This window comes from Gavia stellata, chromosome 13 (assembly GCF_030936135.1).
Source record: "Gavia stellata isolate bGavSte3 chromosome 13, bGavSte3.hap2, whole genome shotgun sequence".
NCBI classification, from domain to species: Eukaryota; Metazoa; Chordata; class Aves; order Gaviiformes; family Gaviidae; genus Gavia; species Gavia stellata.
This window is the reverse complement of record NC_082606.1, coordinates 9718630-9744688: the sequence shown is the minus strand read 5'-3', so window position 1 is coordinate 9744688 and position 26059 is coordinate 9718630. Positions and strand designations below refer to the sequence as shown.

The 26059-nt window shown below is 34.7% G+C and overlaps 1 protein-coding gene across 1 annotated transcript in view; it reads right to left on the bottom strand.

Annotated features, from left to right (window-relative positions):
• Positions 1–1035: 1035 nt before the first annotated feature.
• Positions 1036–26059, bottom strand: part of NEDD4 (NEDD4 E3 ubiquitin protein ligase) — a 39443-nt gene continuing 14419 nt past the window's right edge. The window contains exons 2-25 of the mRNA XM_009814880.2: positions 25564–25614; positions 22646–22707; positions 20581–20683; positions 19506–19675; positions 18799–18916; positions 18504–18671; positions 16611–16676; positions 15828–15947; positions 15176–15379; positions 14111–14188; positions 13817–13871; positions 13668–13726; positions 12662–12727; positions 10116–10345; positions 9376–9497; positions 9205–9275; positions 7515–7610; positions 6368–6441; positions 6160–6220; positions 5543–5602; positions 5346–5453; positions 4647–4743; positions 1318–1390; positions 1036–1240 (exon numbers count right to left, since the gene is read on the bottom strand). Coding sequence (XP_009813182.2) covers positions 1138–1240; positions 1318–1390; positions 4647–4743; positions 5346–5453; positions 5543–5602; positions 6160–6220; positions 6368–6441; positions 7515–7610; positions 9205–9275; positions 9376–9497; positions 10116–10345; positions 12662–12727; positions 13668–13726; positions 13817–13871; positions 14111–14188; positions 15176–15379; positions 15828–15947; positions 16611–16676; positions 18504–18671; positions 18799–18916; positions 19506–19675; positions 20581–20683; positions 22646–22707; positions 25564–25614 — 2415 coding nt within the window. The 3' untranslated portion in view covers positions 1036–1137. The remainder of the gene's footprint in view (positions 1241–1317; positions 1391–4646; positions 4744–5345; positions 5454–5542; positions 5603–6159; positions 6221–6367; positions 6442–7514; positions 7611–9204; positions 9276–9375; positions 9498–10115; positions 10346–12661; positions 12728–13667; positions 13727–13816; positions 13872–14110; positions 14189–15175; positions 15380–15827; positions 15948–16610; positions 16677–18503; positions 18672–18798; positions 18917–19505; positions 19676–20580; positions 20684–22645; positions 22708–25563; positions 25615–26059) is intronic.

The following is a 26059-nucleotide window of genomic DNA, read 5'->3' as shown; positions in this document are numbered from 1 at the left end:
TATACTGTATTAACAAATTTGGTTTCTAGACTAACGGAGGAGAAAAAAATATAAAAATGCAGCTATAGAAACTAGCATAACCTGTAAACATATCACAGAACCAAATTCTGCACCTGGTTACATATGCATAACCTCCATGCAGTTCACAGAAGTTTGCACGTATCAGACTGCTGAATTTGGCCCAGAAAACCCTGTAAACATGTTCTTTATTGTTATGTAGTGCAATACTGCAAGAATGGATAATAAAGGCCTCTAACTACCAGTAACTAATACTGAGTGATATCCATACAAATTTCACTTCAAGATTAATTTGTTGCAAAAGGCTGAATTGAAAATATTATCCATCGTTGAACTACAAATCTATCCAAAAAAGTGATGAATACTCAATAAACCAATGACAGTATACAAATTCAGACAAAAAATTGATATAATTTCTCATTACAATTCAGAATTATGCTGCTTGTCTGTTTTATATAAAAATCCTGGTTTTGTTACACTGTTTTAACAAAAGCAAGTTAGAAAGAGAAATCTAACAAATAAAATGTGTCAGCAAGTCAATGTTCTCCAAACTGATGGCTGATAATGCAAACAAATGCTTTCCAATGTTTTACCTAATATGCTGAATTATAAGGTGCTTTGGGCAGATCTGTAGCAAACAGCCTGAAGCAGCACAGATTATGATATTGCATGACATGAAGTTTGTTGGTTTCGGTTTTGTTTTATTTTTAAAAAACAGTTTAACAATTTCAATTGTTCCTTTTAAAGCAGCAATTCAAATTTACACCCTCGGCAAGGATTTCTTCACAGTTTTACTTCAGTAGTTTACTGCAGGACAGTCTGTCAAATACTGTAGAAGTGGAAACTGCTTAAAAACATTTTAGTTTTTGACTTACTTGACACTGGCCCATCCAATGTGTATATTGTAGTTATTAACAAAGTACACAAAACTGTGGAAATGACAAAATACATTTTCAAAAGTTAGTGAATTTTTAATACTTACTTATTTTACAAGTGATACTATGAAGATTCAATAGCCATGTGACTAAATACAATGGTAGTCCTTGGAAAATTCAAATTTGTTTGTAAACCCTTAAAATGAAATTGCAGCACTGGACCGACAGAATTTGTGTCTGTGTCTTAATCAACCCCATCAAAACCCTGAGTATTTTCAATTGCTAGAAGAAGTTTATCCCATAAATCTTCAAATGAGTCATATGGAGGCAAATCCAAGCGATTAAAGCTGAAAAACAGATGAAAACTCTTAATTATTTTATCACTCTTACTAAAGTTCATAATTTACCTAAATTAAATACTCACCAGGTATGAGCCCTTGGCAGTTTTTCAGGGGTACCCCACTGTTCAACTGTAAACAACTGTGGTCCATTTGAACCTGCAGAAAAGAATACATCAATTTTCACTCCATTATGAGATTCTTTTATAATTAGAAATTCAAATTATGAAATATTTCAATTTTTTGTAATCCAATTCTGACATTAGTAGGAGCTATCTATACTCAGTAATGGTTAATAATGCCAATTCACTTGTGGTTTTAATTATTTCTTGCTATACCTTAATTTCAAGAGACTTCTACACCTTAAGCTCAGAAGTCTGAGACCTAAGTGCATATGCATAGAAGTTGGCACTGAAAATTTCATGCAGAAGACAGTTCTATACTGTATAAATTTGGCGTGTAAAAATTTAGACATGTTTATCACAATGTGCCAAATTACGTAACCTGGCAGAAAGTATTCTATGTCCACCTTTACCTACACAACAGAGTAGAGTAACTGAGAACTTTTTGAAACACAGTGACCACATGTGTACTCCAGGGATATACATATGCACCTGAGAGAATTTTTTTGGCTAGCAAGTGCAGCTCCAGCTACGCCTGTGCCTTCAGCAACTGTCTTACAGCATACCATATCTGAAAGCTTCTTGGACCTTTCAACTCTCGCCAAGTAGATGCAAAGGGCATTTTGTAACCATTTCCTTAAGCTGTTGAAAGCATTTGTGTATGTCTGGAGAAGACTGTGCAGTTTAAAAAAAAAAAAATACTATCTTGTCAGAGAACAGAAGATGATCTCTGATGGTGGGTGTCCTCTGACTATTCTACAAACAGACCATCAATACAGTTAGAGAATTGTATTCCAAGGCAGATGGCTACCCAAGTATGAGTAGCCTTCTGCTTCTGACACGGAAGATGTGAAACATGTTTCAGATTAAAGATGAGCAGCAGTAGTGAGAACAGGCTGATCTACACATACAGCTGCAATATAAATGCTGTGTAGAGTACCTTTAGACCTATGAAATGAATTTGGTTTTATAATGCAGGCAGACACCTTCCCTTTTTTTCATGACTCCTCCAACATGTTTTGGGGTGGTTTTTTTTGACTACACAAGTTATAATTGTCAATTCAAAAAGATTTCATTTGTAGTTTTATGGAGACATGAAAAAAGAAATGTATACAGATTCATAATAAAATGAAATTATATTATGATAACACGAAATAATGCACATTGTAGAAGTGGATTTGGAAGATGCTAGCCAACTTACATACAGAGAAAAAAGAAACAACAACAAACCAAACCCAAGACAATTCATCCCAAACACGAAAATGAAACAAGAGGAGGAGAAAACCCGTTCACAACTACTAATATACACAAAAATGTAGGAAATACCAATCAATGCACAGAAACTACACTTCATACAAGTCTAGTGAATGAGCTAGACAGATGAGAGCAAACAGTGAGCACTTCATCCTAAATATCATCAGTGAGACAGGTATGTTAGTAGTTGTGGGAACACTTCCAGCTCCTCTTCTTTACTTTCTTCTTTGGGTTACATGTTTCTCCAACGCAGAAGGCTGGTTAGAAAAGGTAACTAGTAAGAACGCCTGGAATAAGGATGAAGCAGAGAAGCAGCTCAATGACTGATGGTGTGTTCTACTATGTGACAAGACGACAAAAGTCCCTTTTAATAACTAGGTAAGAATAAGTCTGCATTTTAGCTATCCAACTAATTAACTACAGGCTGACAAAGCAGGGTGGGGGGGAAGACAAGAAATATAAGAAAGCCACGTCTGTTCAGTGTCCTAGTTCTCAAAATTGGGTGGATTTGCTCCCGGGCACCAAGCGCTCCCTTTTTATGAGCAGAAATGCCTCTCTGGGCCAGAAGAGGGAGATCTACCGCCAGAAAGCCGGCTGGGGGACTGCAGCCCGGAGGTGGGAAGGGAACAACCACAGGGGCAGCCCGGCAGCAGCAAAAAACCACGTACCAACACGAAGCACTGAAGAACCACCTACAGTTCTTCAAATACAAGCAGGTACTGGAAATGTGATTGTGATCATTACTGGGGTTTAGTGAGGATGGCATGCTGGCCACAGTAAAGCAGAAATAACTGTAAGAGAAAGAAACAAAGCACTGTGCAAGACAATTGAATTTTTCATTAACGAGTGAATAGAACTACAGAAAGTGGGACTTGGCCAGAAGACTGCCCAAGGATATCCTAATCCCTGGGCAGAAGGGAGCCAAGAACTTCAACAGTTTCTTTCCCTGTATCATTCTTTAGTGTTTTTAGACAAGTAAACAAAAATCCGGAGGCAGCAGAATTCTGATCCGGTTCCACTGTGATGAGCATGTGCTGTAATTCCAACAGTACCAAGGTTCAGGTGCAACAGCAGACACATGTCTCAAGTCCACTCAGGGCTCTGTCCTTCCCATTGGAACTCACAACTCATTCACTGATGGAACGGAAAAAATAAACCGAGTATTTACAATGAAAATTAAGAGAGGAAGAAATGGGGACACATGGTGGGTGGTATTTGTTCACAATTCTAGTGTGTTCTAAACAAATTACTGTCTTGTTTACAAAAAAGGAACTGTTTATTCAAATACGCAAGTTAGGCTATTCAGTCATTTGCATAGGATCTCAAGCACTTTTAGCCTTAATAAAGTAGTCTAGCACAAAACATAATAGCTGATGGCAGCTGAAAATGGACTTCCCATAAGCAAAACACCCCCACCCTTTGTGTGCTGTTCTGTTTGCCTGCAGTCTTTCCACAGTGTTTTTTTCTGGCCTTGGTATTAAAGTCTGCTCCCCACTGCCATCTGCTTGTTTCAGTCTCTGCATTGTAGGTTCGCTACTTATTTTTTTTGGCATAATGTTTAACTCATGTCATTTCAGTGGTCCTCTTTAGATTATATCCTTACAAACAATCGTATATGTACAACTGTGGCTTGCGAGCAGGTAACAGCAGTTGGGGAACGTACAAGAATCTGAAGTTAACTGCTGATGCCAGCATGTCTTTGTAATCAGATCTTAGATAACGGAGAATTTTCTTCAAGCTCAGTCACGTGTTAAACAGGGATTTTTGCAGCTCTTTAGAACTTTAAAATCCGCATTAATTTGAAAAGTCCTATATGTTTTAAAACTTCCAAAACAGAATTAAAATGAAGTATTTATAGAACATGGGAAACATGTTATGTAAGTGACTCTTCTCTAACTTTGCTTCTTACAACTGCCAGTATATACTAATTTTTAACGCAAAATTTGAAAAATTATGTGCCTATGTTTGAAGTCAAATATCATGACAATGTCTGTATCATGTTCTGTTACTTAATTGTGAGCATAGTCATAAGTACTCACCATACAGCTCAGCAAACCCGTTCATAGGTACGCGTGATGTGCCAGTAACAAATTGAAGTAATCTTATTCTCTTCTCAGAGTCCATCATTAAGACTGCCTACGTATGATAATGATTACAATTAAAGATTTATCTTTAAATTAAGGTTTTAACCTAGCAGATTTATGCAACATAGTTTCTATCTCTAAATCATTATCCTTTCTATATATGAATTTATTTTTTAGCAACACACATAGTCTACTTCTCTGCCTATTGCTAAAAGCTATGAAGTCAGCAATTTTTTAATGGCACTAACAAGTGTACAGTTACTGGCTTAGCAGGCTGTTAAAATACTTCCCTTGAAGATTTGGCCCCTACTTTCTCTGAAGTTTTCTGATGTTATGAACTAGCAGCCAAATTCCTGTAATTTATTAAACAGAAGAGTTTAACACCTCTTTAGTGTAACCATGCCAGAAAAACCTACACAGGAATATTTTTAACCCCAGTCAGACATGGATTGTTTTGTAAAAGCAAGTATCAGTAGTGTATTTACATTTTTGCCATGCATCTCATCTTTAGTTTTTTTACTATCTTTCTCAGGAGTTTTAATGGTCAAATATTTACCCACCTATTAATGAATCACACGATAAACTAGCATAGCTGAAAGGCAGCAGCTTTTGAACAGGTTTTAAGTAAAAAAAAATAGTAGAACTTCACAATACCTTCCAGAACCACTGTATTACTTGATGATTTATGTTGTAGCCATTTTTGTATTTTGTATGTAGTTTCCAATCAGCCACATCCACATCTCCCAGTCCACACATTAATAACTACACAGATAAAAAAAAACCACACCAAAGTTTAAGTCAGTAACACTAAGTTTCAACATAATTTGTTTTCTTTTCCATGACACACTTACCTCTAGCTCATTTTCATCAAAAATTTTAATCAGATCCTGTGGTATTAGTTCAAAAAAGCCCTAAAAAGATGAGGGAAGTTTTTAAAAATCAAGTCAACATTATTTAAGTATTTTTGTTCACTGAGAATGATATTTAGATGCTTTAATAAACAGAGCCAAAGCAATACATCAAATACAGATGTTGGGACACCAGCAGTCCCCAGTTTGGTTATTGTACTTTTAATTCTGACTTACCTCACGTCTTTATTGTGCTACACTGAATGGTGAATATGTAAGTCTGAATATCATATATGTAATATCATTTATACAAATACGGATAAACCAGCTAGTTTAATTTAATTAATATTAATTTCTGCAGAGTTCACTATAGTTTGCACTACAGCTAAAGCTGTCAGCCAGGACTGAGAAATAAGTTTTTCAATATGAATTAAACACCTCAATAAAAATATACCAAAAAGATTTTTGAGTCTGAAGTAATTAAAAGCTGACACTACAAACAGTATCACCGCCTTTTTTATACCTGTAACAACATTATCTGTGGGTCTGCAAGATGCCCAAAAAAACTTAAGATTAGATGCAACAAATTCTTAGAAGAATTTTTGTCATTAAAACCATACCTCTTTAAAGGCTGCCATTTGTTTCTGTACTCTGCTCACAAATCTCCACTGAATTACAAGACTGTAAAAAACAAAACAAAAACTTTTAAAATAAAAGCAATTTATATACAAAGCAACAACTGCCTTTTGTTAATACAACTAACACACAGCCCCTGTTACCAGAGAGGCAATCCAGCGAGACGCATCGCACACAGTGACCACTACTTACTGAATGTAGTCTCTCTTGTTCTTGTTGGTGACAACTATTTCTGATCCACCACTTTTCAGTTCATGTTGATGGGTCTAAATGCAATACATAGAATATGTCTTAAATGAGATACATATGTAACAGAATTCCTATGTTAATATTAGGTAATTTAGTTAACTCTTGAAGACTGCAGAATTTGAAAACTATGAAAAATAGAGCCAGTTTCACAGGTCACCTGAATAAACAGAATTCGATTGATTGTTTTACAAAAATGTATTATTGAGGGATGCCAGACCGCAATGGGGCAACCTTTATTTTTTCTGACCTGCTACAATAAATCACCTAAGTTTGCACACAAGTTCTCAGTAATGTGGACTTCACTGACTGCATGTTCAGTGACTCAGCCTTTTCTCCAAATCTCAAGGAAAAACATTTACAGAAAAATTTCAGCATGGTCCCAGTAAATAAGTGAATCAATATGCATATTTGTTACATAATGATTTATACTACTAGAACCTCAGTAGACGAACATCTGATTTTCAGTTCATTATGGATGCACATTTTCACACTCCTACTTAGGATCACTTTAGTTACACAAGACCACAAAGGCTATTATCCTACTTAGATCTAGTTGGCACCTGTAATCTGGAATTTTTATTTAAGACCTGTGGTATTTCTACATGACTAATCTTGCATAGCTTTCTACACAACAATAAACTTGTTTATTCCATAGTTTTCTAGTACATCTTAGAGAAAAAACCCTATTATCATCTCCCAGTGAAATTTATTATTCCAACCATTTCCTAAAGACCTCATCCTTTCCAGCCAATCACATAAAACCAACCTCTACTCCAGATGAAGTAACGCAACTATGGATATCTTAGTCTCAGTTGCATTCACAGCAACAGCTACATTTCAATACAAGTATTATTTAAGAAAAGAACACAAGCTATTTTTTAAAGCTCTGCTTATTTCCAAGTCCTTTATCACATCACAGCCAGGCTAACAGAGCACTGCATGAGCATGTGCCAGTTAAAAGAAGCTGAGTGAACAAACCAGCATGACGAAGGGTTTTTCTTAATACCATATAGATAAAAATCAGCTCATTTCATGGGTCAAACGTTCTCTTTCATGTTTTGTCTGTTCTATTTTACATAAATGTACTAACCTGACCAAAAAGTTCTTCATCAACTATAAATCTTAGGTCCAGTTCTGTTGGATCATTTTCAAGAATCCATCTCAGAGAATTGTAGTATTCACTATCCTAAAGAGAGAGAATTACAAAATAGTAAATACAAAAGAGAGTAGCCACCTTTTAAGCTACAAGAGGCTCCATCACAGTCCAGTGAATGCTGCTACCTAGGATAATCCTGTATTGGATACAGAGACTCTGCAATTGTACAAAGCTACAAAGACCTTCAAAGATGTTTAAAACCCGAAGAGTCAGCAATCTCAGGACTAAAAATCTCTCACGTAAGCAAAACGGTGATAAGATGTCACAGCATTATCTGAAGTAATGTATTTTGGACTCTTCTCTGTCTCTCATCCTGTATTTATCTTCGCTTCATTGTTAGGCATTACTACAAAGAGCCTTAATGAAGATAAAGCCAACTGCATCCTGGGCTGCATCAAAAGAAGCGTGACAAGCAGGTCGAGGGAGGTGATTCTCCCCCTCCACTCTGCTCTCGTGAGACCCCACCTGGAGTACTGCGTTCAGCTCTGGGGCCCCCAACATAAGAAGGACATGGCCCTGTTGGAGCGAGTCCAGAGGAGGGCCACGAAGATGATCAGGGGGCTGGAGCACCTCTCCTATGAGGACAGGCTGAGAGAGGTGGGGTTGTTCAGCCTGGAGAAGAGAAGGCTCCAGGGAGACCTTAGAGCAGCCTTCCAGTACCTGGAGGGGGCCAACAGGAAAGATGGGGAGGAACTCTTATCAGGGTATGCAGTGATAGGACAAGGGGTAGCAGTTTTAGACTGAAAGAGGATAGATTTAGCTTAAATATTTGGAAGAAATTCTTTACTGTGAGGGTGGTGAGGCACTGGAACAGGTTGCCCAGAGAAGCTGTGGACGCCCCATCCCTGGAAGTGTTCAAGGCCAGGTTGGACGGGGCTTTGAGCAACCTGGTCTAGTGGAAGGTGTCCCTGCCTATGGCAGGGGGGTTGGAACTAGATGATCTTTAAGGTCCCTTCCAACCTAAACCTTTCTATGAGTCTATAGTACTGAAAAAAAAGTAAAATCAGGACACATCTATAAATCTATTACTCAGAAACAGATAGGAACTATATTCTGTATTCTTATAGGACAGCAAAACCAGTAATAGATTAAAGAGATTGAATGAAAAAAAAAATTAAAAAAACACTCTACCCATGGCTACTCTAGAAAAGAACCCATTTCAGGGAAACAAATAAACAAGAAAATTGTAAGGACCATGTTTTCCTCTAAAAATGTTACACTGTGTCACTCTAATATTTTCAGTCTCTGAAAGTTGAATAATATGTTTCTTTTTAATAATCAAAAGACACAAACTAATTTAAAAAACAGGTTGAGACAGGGATCCCAAAGATGTTTATATTTGATTTTAAGAACCTTAGTGTCTAAAAATATTTTAAGAAAACATCATAGAAAGTTTAGAGTCAAGTTTTCAATATGGCTTAACTGACTTAAACCAAAGCCTAGGTCTCTCTGATTTTCACTGGAAGTTTTAATTCCTATACAACTTACAGACTTATAGAAGAAGTAGCCTAAAATTTCTTTGAATCATGCACTTTCAACCCTCACAATGTAATTAAAATTAAAAAATATATAAAAATAATATGAACATGAAATCCTAACATACATGATAAAGCAAATTACATACCACAGACTCCATATCATGAAGCGTTATTGGTTTTTGGAGCATCATCTTGTAAAAAGGACGAATAAAAAAGGCTTTAAAAGAAGAACAAATAAATTGAACAGTACGTAACGTAAAATTCAAAATATGCACAGTATTAATCTAAATATCATATCACATAAAATAAATACTAACCATCCAAAAGTTTGCCATGGTAAACAGCCATTCCAGCTACACGACCTATAAACTTGAAATAAGAGAGATGATCTTCATTGCAAAGTCCAGAGTTTGGATTGATCTGCAGAGTATAGTTATCTCTGAAGTTGAGGGAGGGAGCAAAGAAGAGAAAGAAAAACAAAATGTTGTACTATTGGACAGTCCCACATTTGAAGATCTGAAAGACATCACTGGTTAAATCAGGTATTACTTTTCATAAAGTTGAAAAAATAATCATATTTGGATTAGTAAATCACTAATCTAATATTAAACAATACTCAATAAAAGATTCTATTAGCATAGCAGAAATAACAATTTTGAAACACCATAAACTACCTTTGTAAGTTAGAGATATACCAAAGAGAAGGGCTTAACTCCTATTAATTTTGAAGTAGTCAGAATAACATTATCCGCATTATTTGTTAAATACTGCCTCGTCTGTAAGTAATAGATGGTTGCAAGCGTTTGCTTGTCTATGCAAAGATGTCATGGCTTATGTTAGACTGCTAAAAAAAAATACAGGTACTGTCTCTACATTACTCTTCTGTCAAACAAAGAAGTAGGTGCAGAATATTGCAGTTATTAACAACTAAACCCTCCTCTAAATTTTAGGAGGGAGGAAAAAAAGAAGTAATTCCATTTGCAAAGTAGGTATGAGAAATACAATTGATCTGCTTTCCCTAACTAGTCTTCATGTCTTCCAGACTGGTATTACTTACGTAGCTGAATATTCGAACAATCCATAATAAGGATTAAACATTTCTTTAGAGAGAAGGAAGAACCATTCCCTGGCCACTCCTCCATAGTCTAAACCTTTTTCACCATCAAATTCAATCCAAAGTCTTGCTTTAAGGAAATCTGCTCTCTTTACAGCTATAATTCTTCTATAAGAATCTTCAAGGATTGTTGTGCGATGAATTTTCATTTCAAATCTATTTGGAATATCACTCTAAAAAAAAAAATAATAAAAAACCCATGAAAACATAGAATAATAGAACAAAACCCAGCATCTTTTAGTCTTGCAGACTATGCAAATTCTGTAAACATCAAAGAATGGCACACAAATCCTTTACTTAAATAATTTGGAAATATAACACGGTATGATAGACAAGAGACTCTATTTACATACAATTCAACTAGCATGGAAAGTTTCAGACAGTAAGTTCTATTTCACACCAAGAAAATAGGGTTAAAGTAAGTTCTTACTAGTAACAGCATATGCTCAGTTGTTCTGCATGCAAGCAAGACATGGAACCTTTTTTAACACTGAAAATTCATCATATTATAAGCTTGATTAAAAAAAAAGTTCAGAGCTTATAAATAAAATTACTTTTGAACAATTTTACCTGACTTATTTCACCTTCTAGTTCAATATTCTAACTATAAGGCTAGGTGTCGTGTTCTCTTAAGACATACATGACAAACAAGTATTCCTACAATATTAAAATAAAAATCAGTCCACTTCAAATTTGAAGTCTCAGGAACAAATCACAAGGTTTATATTTACTATCATATAGGGAAATATTTAAATAAAAATATCCAAGGAGCTCATATTTGCTGCTGAGCTTTCAGAGTACGCCCCTAATTATCCAGAATAAAACTTTGCTGAATCATTAAATCACTATATAGTAACAGAATATTTTCTTGATTTCACTTGTTTTCAGCCAGTTTATTTCAGCAATTAGTTCAGGAAAAATTGAGAAATTCAGTGAAAGTGGGAACAGGAAATTTCAACTCGTATTGCTCTATGACTAGATTAGGATGATGTATTGAAACTTAATATATTTCAAATTTCAAAGAACTAGTCACACACTGAGTAGAAATAATGAATTTTTGAATGCAGAAATATATAACAAATCAATCCGAAGGGCACATGTTCAGATATGCTTCATTTCTATCCTATTATACTCCTTAAATAATCTATCCTAAATGTCCCAAATTAAAAAAAAAAAAAAATAAATAATGCTGCATTTAAAAGTAATGCCTATTTATAGCCAACAACAGCTTGACCCAAACCACAAACAAAAAATAATTACTTGGGTGGGGGAGCACATTATTTGTCATTTTCCAAGTTGCAAAATACTGTACAATATTATATCTCTAATTTATATGGTAGCTGAAACACACAGGTCCTTTTAATCATTTCAGAAAGCAGTAAATATCCCTAAATTAAAGAAAATTAAATTCCTGGTCTTAGTTGCAAATCAACTTTTCAGAAAAAAAGTTCAAGCAATAACAAAAATCAATTACCAAAAGCAAATTTAGCTGATTAAAATAGTATTCAATAATTAAATCTCAATATAAATCAGTCCATTACCCTAACTGCCATTTAGGTATTTGTGAATCCTTAAAAGGCAATAGTAGTGTATTCTTTAAAATCTACACGTGTATTTAACTCTTGAATTACAACGATATATTGTGTGGCTGAGCTGTCTGTCACTTCTCAGATTAGGATAATGACATTTGAATGAATACCAAGCTTGTTTGACTAGGAACACAAAAAATGAGGTACATATATAATTGTGTGCAATTTACATACATGTCAGTTCAAAATGCACAGGTTTCAGAAAGGCTAGACAGACTTGGTAGGTAAAAGGTGAAGTATGGGTCTAAACTCAAAGGCTATTTATTTTTTTATATATATATCTCCCAATTTGATTGCAGTTGTGCAAAGGCTTATTGTTATCTGGATATCCAGATGCTATTTACAGTCTTTTATGGTATGTGTTATAAATATATCTGGCACTGCCACTTCAAACTAGAACTTGCAAATGAGATTCATAAGCTTAAGATTCTAAGGGTATAGCAATTTATTACAGTCATCTAGCCTGATCAAGATGACAGTACAGATTTCTTATCTGACCAGTCTAAAAATCTATTCTGAGAACTTCTATTTCCATATTCTGAGCTCCAAAAACTATTATATGCTAGATCAGTGATTTCCAAACTTTTCTGTTGCCAGCCTACTTCCAGGTTCACAACCTTAACCTTTTAGAATTTCTACTTTTTCACTTAGATTGCTTGCAGTCTCATGACTGCATAAAGTCACAAACCCTGCTGTTAGATTAAATGCTAATTGTTACCAAGTCGCTGCTTGGTAACAAAGCAAAAATGTAAAAAACAAAACGTATTTGTGATCAGACAGTAAATCTGCCTTCCCTAAGCAGGTTACAAAGTCCAATTTCCTTTAACTGTAACCTAAGCTTTCCTTTGCTTAGAGGCATAAGTTTCTTAACCTTCTGCTGGATTCCTACTGATTACTAACCTGTTTCTTCAATTTCTTTCTGAAGAACTCGTACTTCCGCTTATAGTCCCTGGAGTAAGGCACAGCCTTTGGAAAAAAAAAAAAGTAAAAAAGTGCTTGAGATACACTAAGAATTTATGTAATATAAACTAGTCTGTATCTGTGAAACACAGACAATGCATTAAAGTTCTAAGAAAACAGGAATACATGTTTTCCTAAGTATCAGGGGAGACTTGCAATTTATAAATATATGGACAGTTCAAAACATCTGGAATGAAAAGTACTCCTTTGTTCAGATAATTTGTTCTGATCAGTTCCATAGAATTTATCCTGTACTTTACTATTAGCTGAAGTGACTAAGATTGCTGACTGGCCCAGATCAAAGTGACCAAAATGCCTTTGGTGACTTACGTAACGCATAGTCTTTCCTTGCTGTATCATGAGAGACCTGGCTACAAACACCTCTCTTTTCCATGGACAGAGAAGGTTGTTTACATATGTGGGCTATTAATAAACACAGATATCAGTTGAACACTAAAACCCATCTATAATTATAGTGTGTACCGTCTTTGCAATTAGTCCTGATAATTTTGCACTTTATATATTTAATCAGTATAAAGGCTAGATAATTATTTTTCAGTTGGAAATGAATTTCATGTCTTTTAAAGCAATTTTCTTTTTTTTTTTCCCCCTCCTTTCTTTTCAAGTTTACTTCATGAACTGAGCTAGTTTTGTTTTGGACACTGTGGATAAAAAATAAATAAAGTTTTTCACCCACTTCAAATACCCCCCAGCCTATAAGGAAACCTTCATACTACTATGGGAACTGACTTTTCTTTCTGGCATTTAAAGACCATTTCCACAGAAAGCTTTCTAAACAGTCTTTAAAAAGAAGTAAAAATGCCTTGTTCAAACACCCTGGAAGTTTCATCTTCTAGATTGAGTACGTGATAAATGACAAGAGTTTGTTTGGATTCCATTAGCAGTATTTTTGAAAAATATGTAAAGCTACATAAGGAAAGCTTACTGGTCCAGTTATTGCCACATTCTGCAGTCGAGGATCCTCCCATTGTGTTTTCTTTGTATCTACAAGACATTTTTTAATTAGTTCCACTAATTTAGACAATGGTCAGAAATAAAATGATGAGTGGGGGGAGAATACTATATTGTACATACTGTGGTTTATGAAGAATATTCTTCCATCTGTGTGAGTTCTCTCTTCCCACCCTGGCTGTAAGAAGGAGACACTTCTATTATCAATTTCTGACCGTATAGTTTGCATAGAACTCAACATGATCTGCAGTTGGAGGCATTACCCCCCTCCATCTACTCTCAGCACTGGAATTCGAAACAGAGAAATTTTTGTGCGAAAAGAGCAGGCTGCATTTTTTCTTGTGCAAGTTTTGATAGTGCTAATTTAAGTATTTAAATTGTTGTATCTGCAAAACAAGTATAAAACAGTTTACTTACTGGTAACTGGCCCAGGTCTACTGGATCTAGGGAAGTCTTTCTCCTTGGATGAGCAGAAGTTTTCAGTCTTGGATCTTCCTTTGAAAACAACACAAGCAACATGTTAAAATTGTTTTGTTGTTTTGCTTTTAATTTTTTCCTCTTTATTAATGGTTGTGTAAAGAATGTTCCTAGTACCATCTAGATAATTCTTGCATATTCTGCAGCCAAGTAGTTCCTTGGGGATTCTCAGTCCTCCAATAGTTTACAATCGTTTTCTAATGACCTCTCACTTAAAAAAATCCCTCATTCAACTCAGTTTCAGTGTAATTGAGTTGAATTAATGTTTCCACATGTTTTTTGGCATACCTTGTACTTTTTGGGTTTGGTGGTTGGGTTTTTTTGTTGGTTGGTTGGGTTAGGTTTTTTTGGGCGGTAGGAGGAAGCTGTTTGTGTTAAATGAGGTCTTTCCATAATCCCGAAGAAATTAATATTCATTTTGAATCAATTCTCTTTCACCTGACAGTAATACTGACCTACTCTTTAAATGCTTAAGTCCATCTATTAGCACTGCCTAGTGGTGTGCAGTGCCGCTCTGCGGAACTGTAGCTGTACAACTCCCTCACCCATATTGTAGCTGTACCTGGCCTGCTTTCTTAAGAATTCACAGAAATTTGCGTTGTGCACTGTACCATGTGATAAATTCAAGGTAATGGATTTCCTGTTGAAGATAAGTTTACAAAACTGATTTCTGTTAACAGCGCATATAAATAATCATAGTTTTACAGTTATGACAGAAGTGTCATTTAGGAGTTGCTTTACATCTGCGAAACAGATTCCTATATACATCAGTATTTTCCTCCTTTTAAGCTCAACTTTCAGGTACCAACACAGTTTGTAAAATTCATAATGTTCTACTCATGATAGATATTTTAAATTACTTCGCATTTTTATTACGTATGTTCCTTAACAGACATGATACAGCTATCTTGTTACTTAAGAAATCTACAGAAGCTTGCTGAAAGCAGCAAAACTTTGACTTGAGAGGAACTAGAATTTCAGGCCATGAGAGCAGTTTTCCATTACCCATGTTGTAGTTTTGGTATTGTGGTCAATAAAGAACGGTCTCCCATTGGGTGCATGTCGGACTTCCCAGCCTTTGGGGAGAAATCCTTGCTCCATTTCAGGCTGCTGCTGAGAAGACTGTTGTGATGAATCACTGGATGTTGCTTGTAGTTGTCTTCCTATAGAAATACTTTGCGCAGCTAACTGACCTGGTTCCGTAGCAATCTGTGGTAAATGACCACCCCCCCCCAAAAAAATAAAAATCAAAGCCCTGTAGAACAATTTATTTTTTCTATTAACCTTTATTTTTAACTCATGAAAGCAGTTTCATAAAGCAAGTGCCAGACAGTACATAAATTTGTTTAGTCTAATATCAACAACATCGACTAACAATCACTGATTATGCTAGCAAGGTTAAAAGAAGTCTTTCAGGCTTCTCAATCAGCTATCACTCTCCAGAAGGCTTTCTTGGAACATAGTAGAGTGACTTGCCATAAATATTACTGTCCCTAACTCTCATTGCATTCTCTCAGATATTTTATGTAGTGCTTTACTAGTTTACGCCTTTTGCATGTTCTATTTCAAAGAGGTCTCTAAACTTTCCTTCTATTATGCAAGATGTTTAAAAGGTTAAATAAATAAAAACATTAACAATTAGAAGACAAGACAGTACCTGTACAACTGGCTTTATCCAGGTAGTGGTTCTAGAATTGTGATCTATATAATATGACCTCCCTTTTTCATCTTGTCGTTCTTCCCAGCCTGGGGGTAATCCAGATGAAGTAGGCAGTAACTAAATATTAGTGATAACAGAAGAAAAACAGTTAAGAAAATGATGAAACTGACTGTGCAAAGGCTTTCCTCTGTCAAATTAAAACAAAACAAAACTACAATCCAGAAGGTTCATGATTTTCGCAAACTGGGTAAAACAGAAAAACAGTATTTAAGTCCTTACTGAATAGTATGAAGTGGCAGAGTTTTTTATTTTTTTATTTTTTTTTAAATTTAAGTTCTTCATCTAAAAGGATTCATTTATATACCTGGTTTAGGCATGGCTGATCCAGCCTAGTACTTCTGGCTATGAGCTCATAGTTTGCAGTGTCACCATGAAAATATAATGTAAGGATGGTGGTACAGCTTTTAATTATAAAGCAAACAATTTGAAAAACAAAACTCGTATCTCCATGGGAAGACCACTTCCTTCTGTAGCCTCTATCCATGCATTAAGCTAATGTTAAACCAAAAACACAAAGTTGCAAGAGGAAAGCTTTACAGCTGAACTCCAATCTTGCTAGACTCGTAATGCAATTTTTTCAGGACAGCTGCCAGAAGGAGAAAGCCAAATATCATTTAAAATGTCAGTACATAATACAGAGTTAAAAAAAAATGTTTTATATGAAGAAAATCCTTCAGGTTCTCTGCTACACAAGCCCGTGTTTTTTGGAAAACGACGTACCACTGGATGTGCAGGCTGCTCTTCAACTCTGTATGTTTGCAGACTACCTCTTCTGCTGGAATGGTTCTTGAAGTAGTGAAGAGGAATGATATATTAGCCATTATTGCAGTTTTAAGGATGGCAGTGAACAGTCAACAATGGTTATCACACTTTAAACTACTTCAGTTTTTATCTAGAAGGAAGCGTCTTACTTGTTTTGAAACGTTGATTTAATATAGTTTTTTTGAAACTCCTGTTTTAACACTGCTAGAAACATTAAGTTCACAGTGTCTATTATAACCTTAAAACAGAACAATATAGAGGCTTGTGAAAGTTCTGAAAACCCTAACAATAGATGTTTTGGCATGTAAAACATTAGAGTTAATTGCAACCAGTTACATTACAATTGAATTTACGGTATAGAACTTACTGCGTTTTCTTGTGAGTAGACTAAAGCCTGTGATATATCAGAGCTAACACAACTTTTCAGAGATTAAATTAAGTTAACAATGACAAGATATGAGAGTCTGAGACATCCAGTTTGAGAAGAGTAATTCAATCTCTGGACTTTGCATAAGCATCCACCTTTCTGCCTAGAGCCATATTTAGATCTTATCTGCTACAATTAAGCAACTGTATTTCATCCTGTTCCAGAATTTCCCCAATTATTTGAAGGATTTTTCCCCATCTATGTACCTTTTTAGAATACTTCAAAGAAAAAGCATGATCAAGGTTTTAAATTTATTTTTTGGGGGGTGATGGAGGTGAAGGGAAGCAAGACTGTCATTCTAGCTGGCTCTTGCAAATAATTTGAACATCTGCATCTTCCTTTGCTTAGGCCTCCCAAGCAAGCTGAAATAACAGTTTTCTTGCTATCCATGGGATTCTGACTAGCAGAGATCAAGTAAAGTCTTGTTACTCTCACTTTGTTTCCAGCAACACTAGTGACGCCTTTGTACAAACTTAGAAAAACATAGACAATTCCAAATTAACATTTGGAATGACATTCTCAGCATCACAAAAGCTAATGATTTTATGTAAATACCAAAATCTTACAGACTAGATGGTCTGGGTCACCTCTATAGGCTTTCCTCAATGGACAGTGGATTTCTCAAGTCACATATCAAGTTACAAGGCTGTTTGTGGAGCTCGGGTTTCACAAGACAGCTGAGCTTATTTAATTGCTTGCTACTACCAAAAAGACAAGTCTCACTCCTGGCTATGTATGCCTGCTGCTTCCCCTTTGACACCGTAGTATTTGTCAGACAACTTAGCATGCTGTTTCAGTTTGCTAAAACTGCAAAAAAAACCAGGGTTGGGGGAAAAAGAGAATAGTTTTCTACTGGGTTAAGCTGAACAGACTCACTGAGACATCAGACAAGTTTCATAACTGGCACAAGGCTGTGGAACTCTATGAGTGAGGTCCCTTTTTCACTGCTATGGAGTCACCGGGTTTACTCAGCCCAATCATAAAACCTTATCCCAAAATTTACAATGAAAAAAAATGAGTTATCTTAAAAATTGTCCTAGTGGAAAAAGTAACTAATATAGCACAACTCCTTTAGAAATAAACTTTCAGGATATAGACAGCTTCCTTCATCTGTAGTTTTCAGCAGCAGTTTTCAGTATGACACTAGAATAAGAGGTAGATTTACAGACTGAAAAATAGTTCATGCAAGTCTGTTTTAATCTCAGGCAGAAATTCATATAAGTAAAGTGGGGAAGAATAAAATGTTTGCTTAGATAGGGTTCTATAGTAAAAAGATTACTCTTAAGGTCTCTGCATTCTGGATGAAATTAAAAATATAATTGTTAATATGAAGTATTTATGCATCTAATTCTATCAGTAGTAACATTTTGTGAAAAATATTATAGATACTTCTGTACATTAGAAAAATGAGAAAAATAATTTACAGTGAAGGCTGCTGACTGGCCAGTAGCTGAACTTCCAGAGGTAGTAAGTCTGGTATTCAATTCTTCTGCAAGATGAGTCTGTATATCACAACTACTCTGTGAGAGAGGTATTTGAAGGTTCGGATTGCTATACATTGTTGCCTCGTCTTCAGTTATGATTTCCCAGCTCTTTAAAAAGAAAATAAAGAAAAAACATTTTTAAAAATTAGGTCCAAGTTACAAATAGTTAAGACAAGCTTTCTGACTAGATTAAGAAGTTACTTGCATTTCAGCAACATTTAGAGATTGCTTTTACCTCAGGGGAATCTCTGTTGTCTAGATTTTCTGTATCCTCTGATATCTGTCGCCGATGAGTGAACACATGCTGGGCCTCCAACTGCACACTACCAATATCTGCAACAGCTACATTGTCCCTAGTGGGGGTAGGAGGGGAAGTCAGCATACAGTAGCCATATTTTATCTTTCAACAGCAAGCTAGGCTAACAGCAAAAACATACATTATAATCATTTTGGCAGAAGAAAAAGAAACAGTCATGAGCTATAAAAAATAATGTAAACTGTTTAAAAAGAATAAGCATTCATGTCATGTTTAAGTTAAAGTAAAGAACCAGATAGCATTCCAGGTATTATTTTTGTAATTCACGTGCTAAGGGGAAAAAAAAAATCTGAAAAAAACCAAGGTAAATAATTTAATGCAGCCCCTGCTGGGAAGGAGGAACCAGGCTTAGAGCTGGAAAATAATTTCCTTTCCATTACTACAGTTATCTCTTACAATTGCAACCAGTTTCTATTTGAATGCATACTTTCAGAGAAGAGTACTGTGCAGTTAAAATGATCACTAGACAGTGACCATTACACATGGGCTTAAAGGTTAAGCTACGGAAAGCTCTCTACTAATTCTCAAGCTGTTCACTTTCTAGTTCTCCTTGCTTTCAACGTAGCTAGAGTGAACTAGTTACACTCATTAATATAAAACTTGAATTTTCAGGCCAAAAGACATACTGAGCAGTTGGTCTTTTCCACTGTGTTCTTCTGAATTCATGATTGACATAGTAGGTCCTGCCAAGGATGTCTTGCCTTTCTTCCCAGCCTGAAGGCAGTGGAGGAGATTCCTGCTGCTGCTGTTGTGGCTGGCTAGCAGCATCTGGTTGGTCCAATATAATCCACCCAGGCTAAGAGATATAGTATTACATACCTTTAATATTACTGAAGTTGAAAAAGTATCTCAATTTACTAAATCACCCCCTTTTCAAGGTGCAGTTCCACTACATCTTAGGCCAGTAAGATTGGCTCTGGGTTTTATTGTATATATTTCTCAATAAATAATAGGACAAATTATGCATGCAGAAATCTTATTTTTAACTCAAGTTCCTTAAAAATGTTTAGCATCAAAAGTTGTTTATTCCAGGAAAATAAACAGCATTCATAGACTAGATTAAAAAAGTAAATAAACTTAATTTCATACATATGCTGCAAATGTACTAGTCAGATGGAGCATACCATTTTGTAACAGAAAGTTTAACTACAGCAAAGGTGGTAATGCTGATTAGAGTTGTTTAAGTCTTAAAAAGAAATACATTGATCTAAATTGGATGTGCTTAGAAAAGATTACAAATCAAAAGATTACAAAAGTAGTTAAGATCAAAACATCCCTATAAATTGGAGAGAGCTGAAATTCTAAACCCAACAAGATGTCTGAGTCTGGCTGGCTGGGGTCAAACAACGTTAAATACCAGTAAAAATACTGAGCAATGATACTTCCATTAATTCTAAACCAAGAAAAGTTACATAGACATACGGCAAGTCAGTACCAGAACAAAACCAAAAGCCTAATGTATGTTTTCTTTTTTAGATATACTGACAAAGCCACTCCTTTAGTTAGAAAAACTGCTCCAGAATTTTTAAATTTACAGACCTACAACTTTTATGTAAGATACAAGCAATTGCTTTTTAACCGGTTTGTTTCTAAACCACTATTTATAGCTTAATGATTCCTAGCATTCATTTTTACTGTAACTACCCTCAATACCTGAAGACAATTGCTAGGTTTTTCAGCAATAAATACATCTTTTCCCACCTCCAATTCTTCAGCCTGTTCCATGGTTTCTTCTTCAGACCCATTGCTTTTAGGTAAGTAAGTCATTTTTAATCTAAGGTGGCCTTTAACTCTTGATTTATGGCTGCAGAGAAGAAAATAAAATGTTCTTATTGTGCACTTGTGACATTGTTACCTGGAAATAAAATGGCTGAAAAAGCACAGTTAGAGGATTATTTCTCACACAAACTCAGCTCTTTATAGTTTAAATTAATGAAGTTCTATAATGATATTGAGTTTTTAGACTTCTGAATACACCTTGATATTATGTACCACAACTGGAAACCTTCCCTACTATCCAATGCATAACAATAAAAACCAAGAAAATAAGAATGATGACAACTTAATTCATATAATTATTATAATTTGACTGTGTGCAGACAATCTATCAAGCATTATTCCAACCTACAGGACTACTTTTCCTAAAACTTTAAGTTACAGCAAGCTCATATACTTCAGCATCTGCCTCTCTGTATTTAGTTTAATGTATCATTAGAAGCCTGAAAATAGGATTTCCCCATATTGATTTTATTTAATATTTTTACTTGGTAAAGAAATATGACAAGTTATCTCATTTGTTTGACTACTGTTTTTTGTTTTTTTTTTTTTAAAAAAAAGAAGAAGAAAATAAGAGTCCTGAAAATATCACTAGTGAGTCAACTGGATACCTGCACATCATCTTATTAAAATAAAGGGAAAAAAACCCGAAAACCCAACGTCAATAAGGTCTAATGCTTTGCCTTTTTTTTATTTCCATGCAGAAAAAGTGAGTTAGATTTTCTGATATCCGGAGAAACATTTCAGGTTGGATTATAAACATGTTCATTCAGACCATATTTTCGTTTCAGAAAAGCTCACGCACCCCTTTGAAAGAGGAAGTAACCTACTATCTTACTTTCCAATAGAATAGTTAAAAGTAATTCATTTCAGAGTATTAACATGTTAATAACTCTTACTCAGCTTGAGGTATTGGGAAGGTAGTAACCTTCTTATTAATATTCCTGTCTAAGTAAATGCAAACATGAGCTAAATTGAAGAACATGTATTAACTATGCTAAAGCATCTAAAAGTTACAGTAAGATTTCAAGGCAGAGAAGTGCCTGAACCTGGGGCAGCATCTCTTACTACAAAGCATTGCCAAATTCATGTGGTAGCCACTACAAGAAGAGGTATCCTTGACTAACAAATAACAATTGAAGTTAATTTATTAAGAGACAATAATTATTAATTCATTTACAGGATAGGAAGTGTTAAATTCAGAAAAACAGGAGATCAACATGAACTTGACAGTCACTAACTCTTAAAACCGTTGATCTGCTACAAATCAAGAAGTGTAAAATACTTCAAAAAATACTTTGCTACCAACATGGCTGAGAAAGATCTATAAATCCCACAGGTTCTGATGTTATTTCTAAATTGGAACCTTTTATCTGAAAAATGTTGACATGCATTTTATGTACTTTAGTTCTAATAAAAGTTGCTAAAAACTGTTCAGATTTAGGTTAAGAGTCTACTTTGAAAACAAACATGAAACGCATAGCAATAGTATCAATGTCAAAATATTACCTATCATTTTAAAATTCCTTTGTTTTTTTAAACACAGTCCTTCCTAAATGTTAAACAGCTTTTCAGTTTAAGTTTTGTTATGTTTATAATTAAGGTTACATGAAACTGCTTACACGAAACAAGCAAACAAAAAGAGATGGGAAGGCAGGAAACAACTTCAAGTTGAAAAGGGGTAAATGAGTTATGGCATAACACTGGTCACTGATTTCACTGTTCAGCGAAACAATAAATTGTTCAGATGAAGTTATAGTGTGAATTATATCATGACCTGAAGAAAAATGGTTTATTCTTACCAAATAATCTGTAAGTATTTAAACAAATACTGACTTTTTAGTAGAACCACAAATATCTTACTCCATTGATGCTCAAATTTCCTTGATGAAAACACAAAAATTTAGACAATATTTACAAATGTACAAGTCATTAAATAACAGCATTGTTTAGATAAGAACGTTAGAATTTTTATGTGGTATTTACTAACCTTCTTGGATGAAGAACAAAGTCCTTAAATGTGTATGGTCTCTCCATACTTGGATTTTCTGTCTGGAATAAGACAAGTTTTGTCAAGAAAAATCTGTATCAAACACTTAAGTTTAAGAAAATTATAATAAATTTGCAATTTGTTTCTTTAAAGGTCATATTAAATTTTAAAATTTAAATTATAGGTTTAGATACAGTAATAGCAATACCAGCTTTAATCTTAGTAATTAGACTAATTCCCCAGTTCAAGAAAAAAAAATTACCTTTCAGTGTATGTGTATTTTACAGTTTCTAAAGCACAGAAAAAAAAACTGTTTAGCCTGAAATCAAGAAATAGGTTCTCAATTTTCACATTTAAAAGATCTACCATAACTCTTTTTCCTCCCTCAGGTTTTGTTTTGCGTTGGGGTTTTTCAGGGGTTTTTTTTGTTGTTGTTTTTTTGTTGTTGTTTGTTTTGGCTTTTTACAGAGAACATACATAAAAAGCCCTTTCTAGCTTTAGGACTTGGGGATAAAAAATAATCACAGAAGAATCCATTCTGATAACATCTCTGTTTTGATTCACAAAAGTGAAGTTGCTCAACAGAAAGAAGCACAGAGGTAAACAGACATAATTTTATAAATATACATCCCAGATACAGGTAAAGAAATATACATGGGGAATCATTAAAGAAAAATATATTTATTTTTCTGGTTAACATAAATATTTATAATCTGTCTGAAGCTCTGCAATTCTTACAAAACCATCTGATTTTTACAATACGATTTGTTTAGGAACATTTGTAAATCTCTTTTTTGAGTCTTTTTTTCCCCTCCCCTTTTTCAGCTGTGTGTAAATTCTGGGGAGTAACTCCAGGCTCTTGTTAATCAATACATTTTAACCATTTCAAGAAGTACTGTCTAACATGAGGAAAAACTTGCAAGTTCTATATTTGTAGGCCTTTTAATTAAGAACAATGGTACATGATGCAATCCTCGAAGGTTGAACTAATTCCATAATAGTATTTTCAAAAAATTATCTGATGTGTGTCAACATTTGATTGGAAAGAAACAAAAAAAAAAAAAAATCCAGAATCTAAAGGTTAGACATTATTAAGCTAGAGATTTTAGAATTTTATTTGGAACTGTTCAGCTTTGAACAAAAAAGTCCTCAGATTAAGCTGACTAAATTTTACTGAATATTAAAACTGTTACACCAAATCTCAGAAAGAAAAATGCTCTCTTGTATTTCAGACATTTCAGTGTAAGCTTTTATTAATACAATTTAGAAATACTACACTCAAGTTGAAGTGTTCCACCTTCACTGAATTAAAATGCAGATCTTTCAATCCTGTAACGATGTGTGTTACACTGGTGTTATCTGCAAGATCAGGTTCTATACTTATAAAATTAATTGTCTTACAATTAAGGTAAATACTTCCTTGAAATTAAAAGGGGTTTTGGTTTTGTGGGGTTTTTTTGGGTTCTCCCCCCCCAACATTACATTATTTCTACCAACACACACTAAGACACTGTGGAAATACATCACAGAGGAAAGAAAAATATTATCTTCTTACTCTAAGTTTTATAATTAATTTTCTGACTTTACAAAAACAAGAATTGCCTCAGATTCAATGCTAGATTACACTCGGATTAATACCTTTTGGTTTTGGAAAGAGCAAATTTATATCTGCCAACTAACTTACCTTGCAGATGATTAACCATTTTTACATGTCCTTGATTACCAGCTGGTTTTAGTTATGAACAGTCTGCATTTGCATAGTATCAAGCAAAACCAAAACGGCATGTAATAAAGAATTTGTAAACTTATTGTATTTATCCAGGATATATTTACTTATGTAAATGAAAGACTTTCAAAAAATCCACCTATATTTGGGCCAATAAAGTACCATGGATTTAAATGGCAAGACCAAGTAACTAAGAACAAGGAACCAGGAAGCTGGAAATAAAGAGGAGACAGGGAAAAGTTGATGTTTGAGGAAGGTAAGAAAACAGCCATTAAAATACTCAGGTGAGGCTCTATAAATTAGTTCATGCTAAAAAAAAAAAAACAACAACAAAAAACCAAAAGGAAATGCACCAATATCTCCAGAAGACTCTTGATATTGCTGTCTAGTTTATTAGTGGAAAGTGAAAACACAGAATCTTATCCAGAGGGACATTACGGCCAGTCTTTCCAACCCACCTGACTGAGGGAAAGGAATTAGTGTGATCTCACATCCCAGTCACAGTGGGAAACGGGACATATCCATAACCTCTCCTGACATGGTTCTTACCAGAATCAAAGAACAACTGCTCTTGGGAAGGTTTTGCCATGCTTATTATCCTGTCTTTAAAACAGTTGCTGATAAATCTGTTAGTATTTGCTAACATTTTGAGACCTCAGAAGAAAATGAAAAGGCTTACTTATTTCACCAGTCTTGGTAATGCTTCTTTAAAACTAACAATGTTCTTTGCAAAAGGAATACACAAAAAAAAAAATGTACAAAGCAACACTAGCACTATTTCCCACTTACCCTCTTCTGTATCTGTTTATGGGAATAAGGAATATTAAAAGTAAATTTGTAGACTTTAAAGAAAATAGTATGACAATAATTACAATCTCATCTTGTCTTTAAGACTGTTTCAAACCTTGCGTTTTTATTCTTGAAAAAGCTAAAAGCACTACTAACTGTCATAGCAGCAGAAACCAATATCTAAACACAAAGTAATCTACATTTTTTGATAAATATCAGCACTATAAAAACCCCTAACAAATCCACAAAAGAAAACCAAACAAAAACCCCACAGAGCAGGGGAATTTAATCACTTATATTATCAGTATGGTTAACTTCCTTAGATGACTAATACAGTTGCATACAGAATCATTTTTCTCTTCCACAGTCTTAAAATAAAAACAAACAAACAACAAATACAAACCGGTAACTGATAAAGAGGAATATCCACTTGCCCAAGAAAATCATCTCGAGTCTACGGAAAATAAACAAAAAACACAGAAACTTTAAAGTTGCAAAGTGTTTTAAAAACATTGTTCCAAAGCTGTGATACCATAGTTATGCTTTCTAAGAATTTGAAGACACTCTTAAATTATAGCCAACAAAACTTTCTCCATATAGAATGAGTTCTGATTGACCCAACGCTCAGAGCCTTGGATAGTTCGGCCTTCCTCAAAATAAATGAAGTTTGAGGGAGCTGGGGGTGGAGATTTAGACTGGATTTTTAAAAATCATATAGACTAATGCTAACCAAACAGGAGAGAGATGTTCAGCATCAGGACTGAGATTGTCAGCATCTCCAGTAGAAAGATTGTCCTAAAGGCAAAGAGTAAAGACACTTTTTCCCTTAGTTGTTTCAGTAAAATAATCGTCTTGGTGTATGCTTAAGCATCTAAACATTTATCACAGATCAACACAGA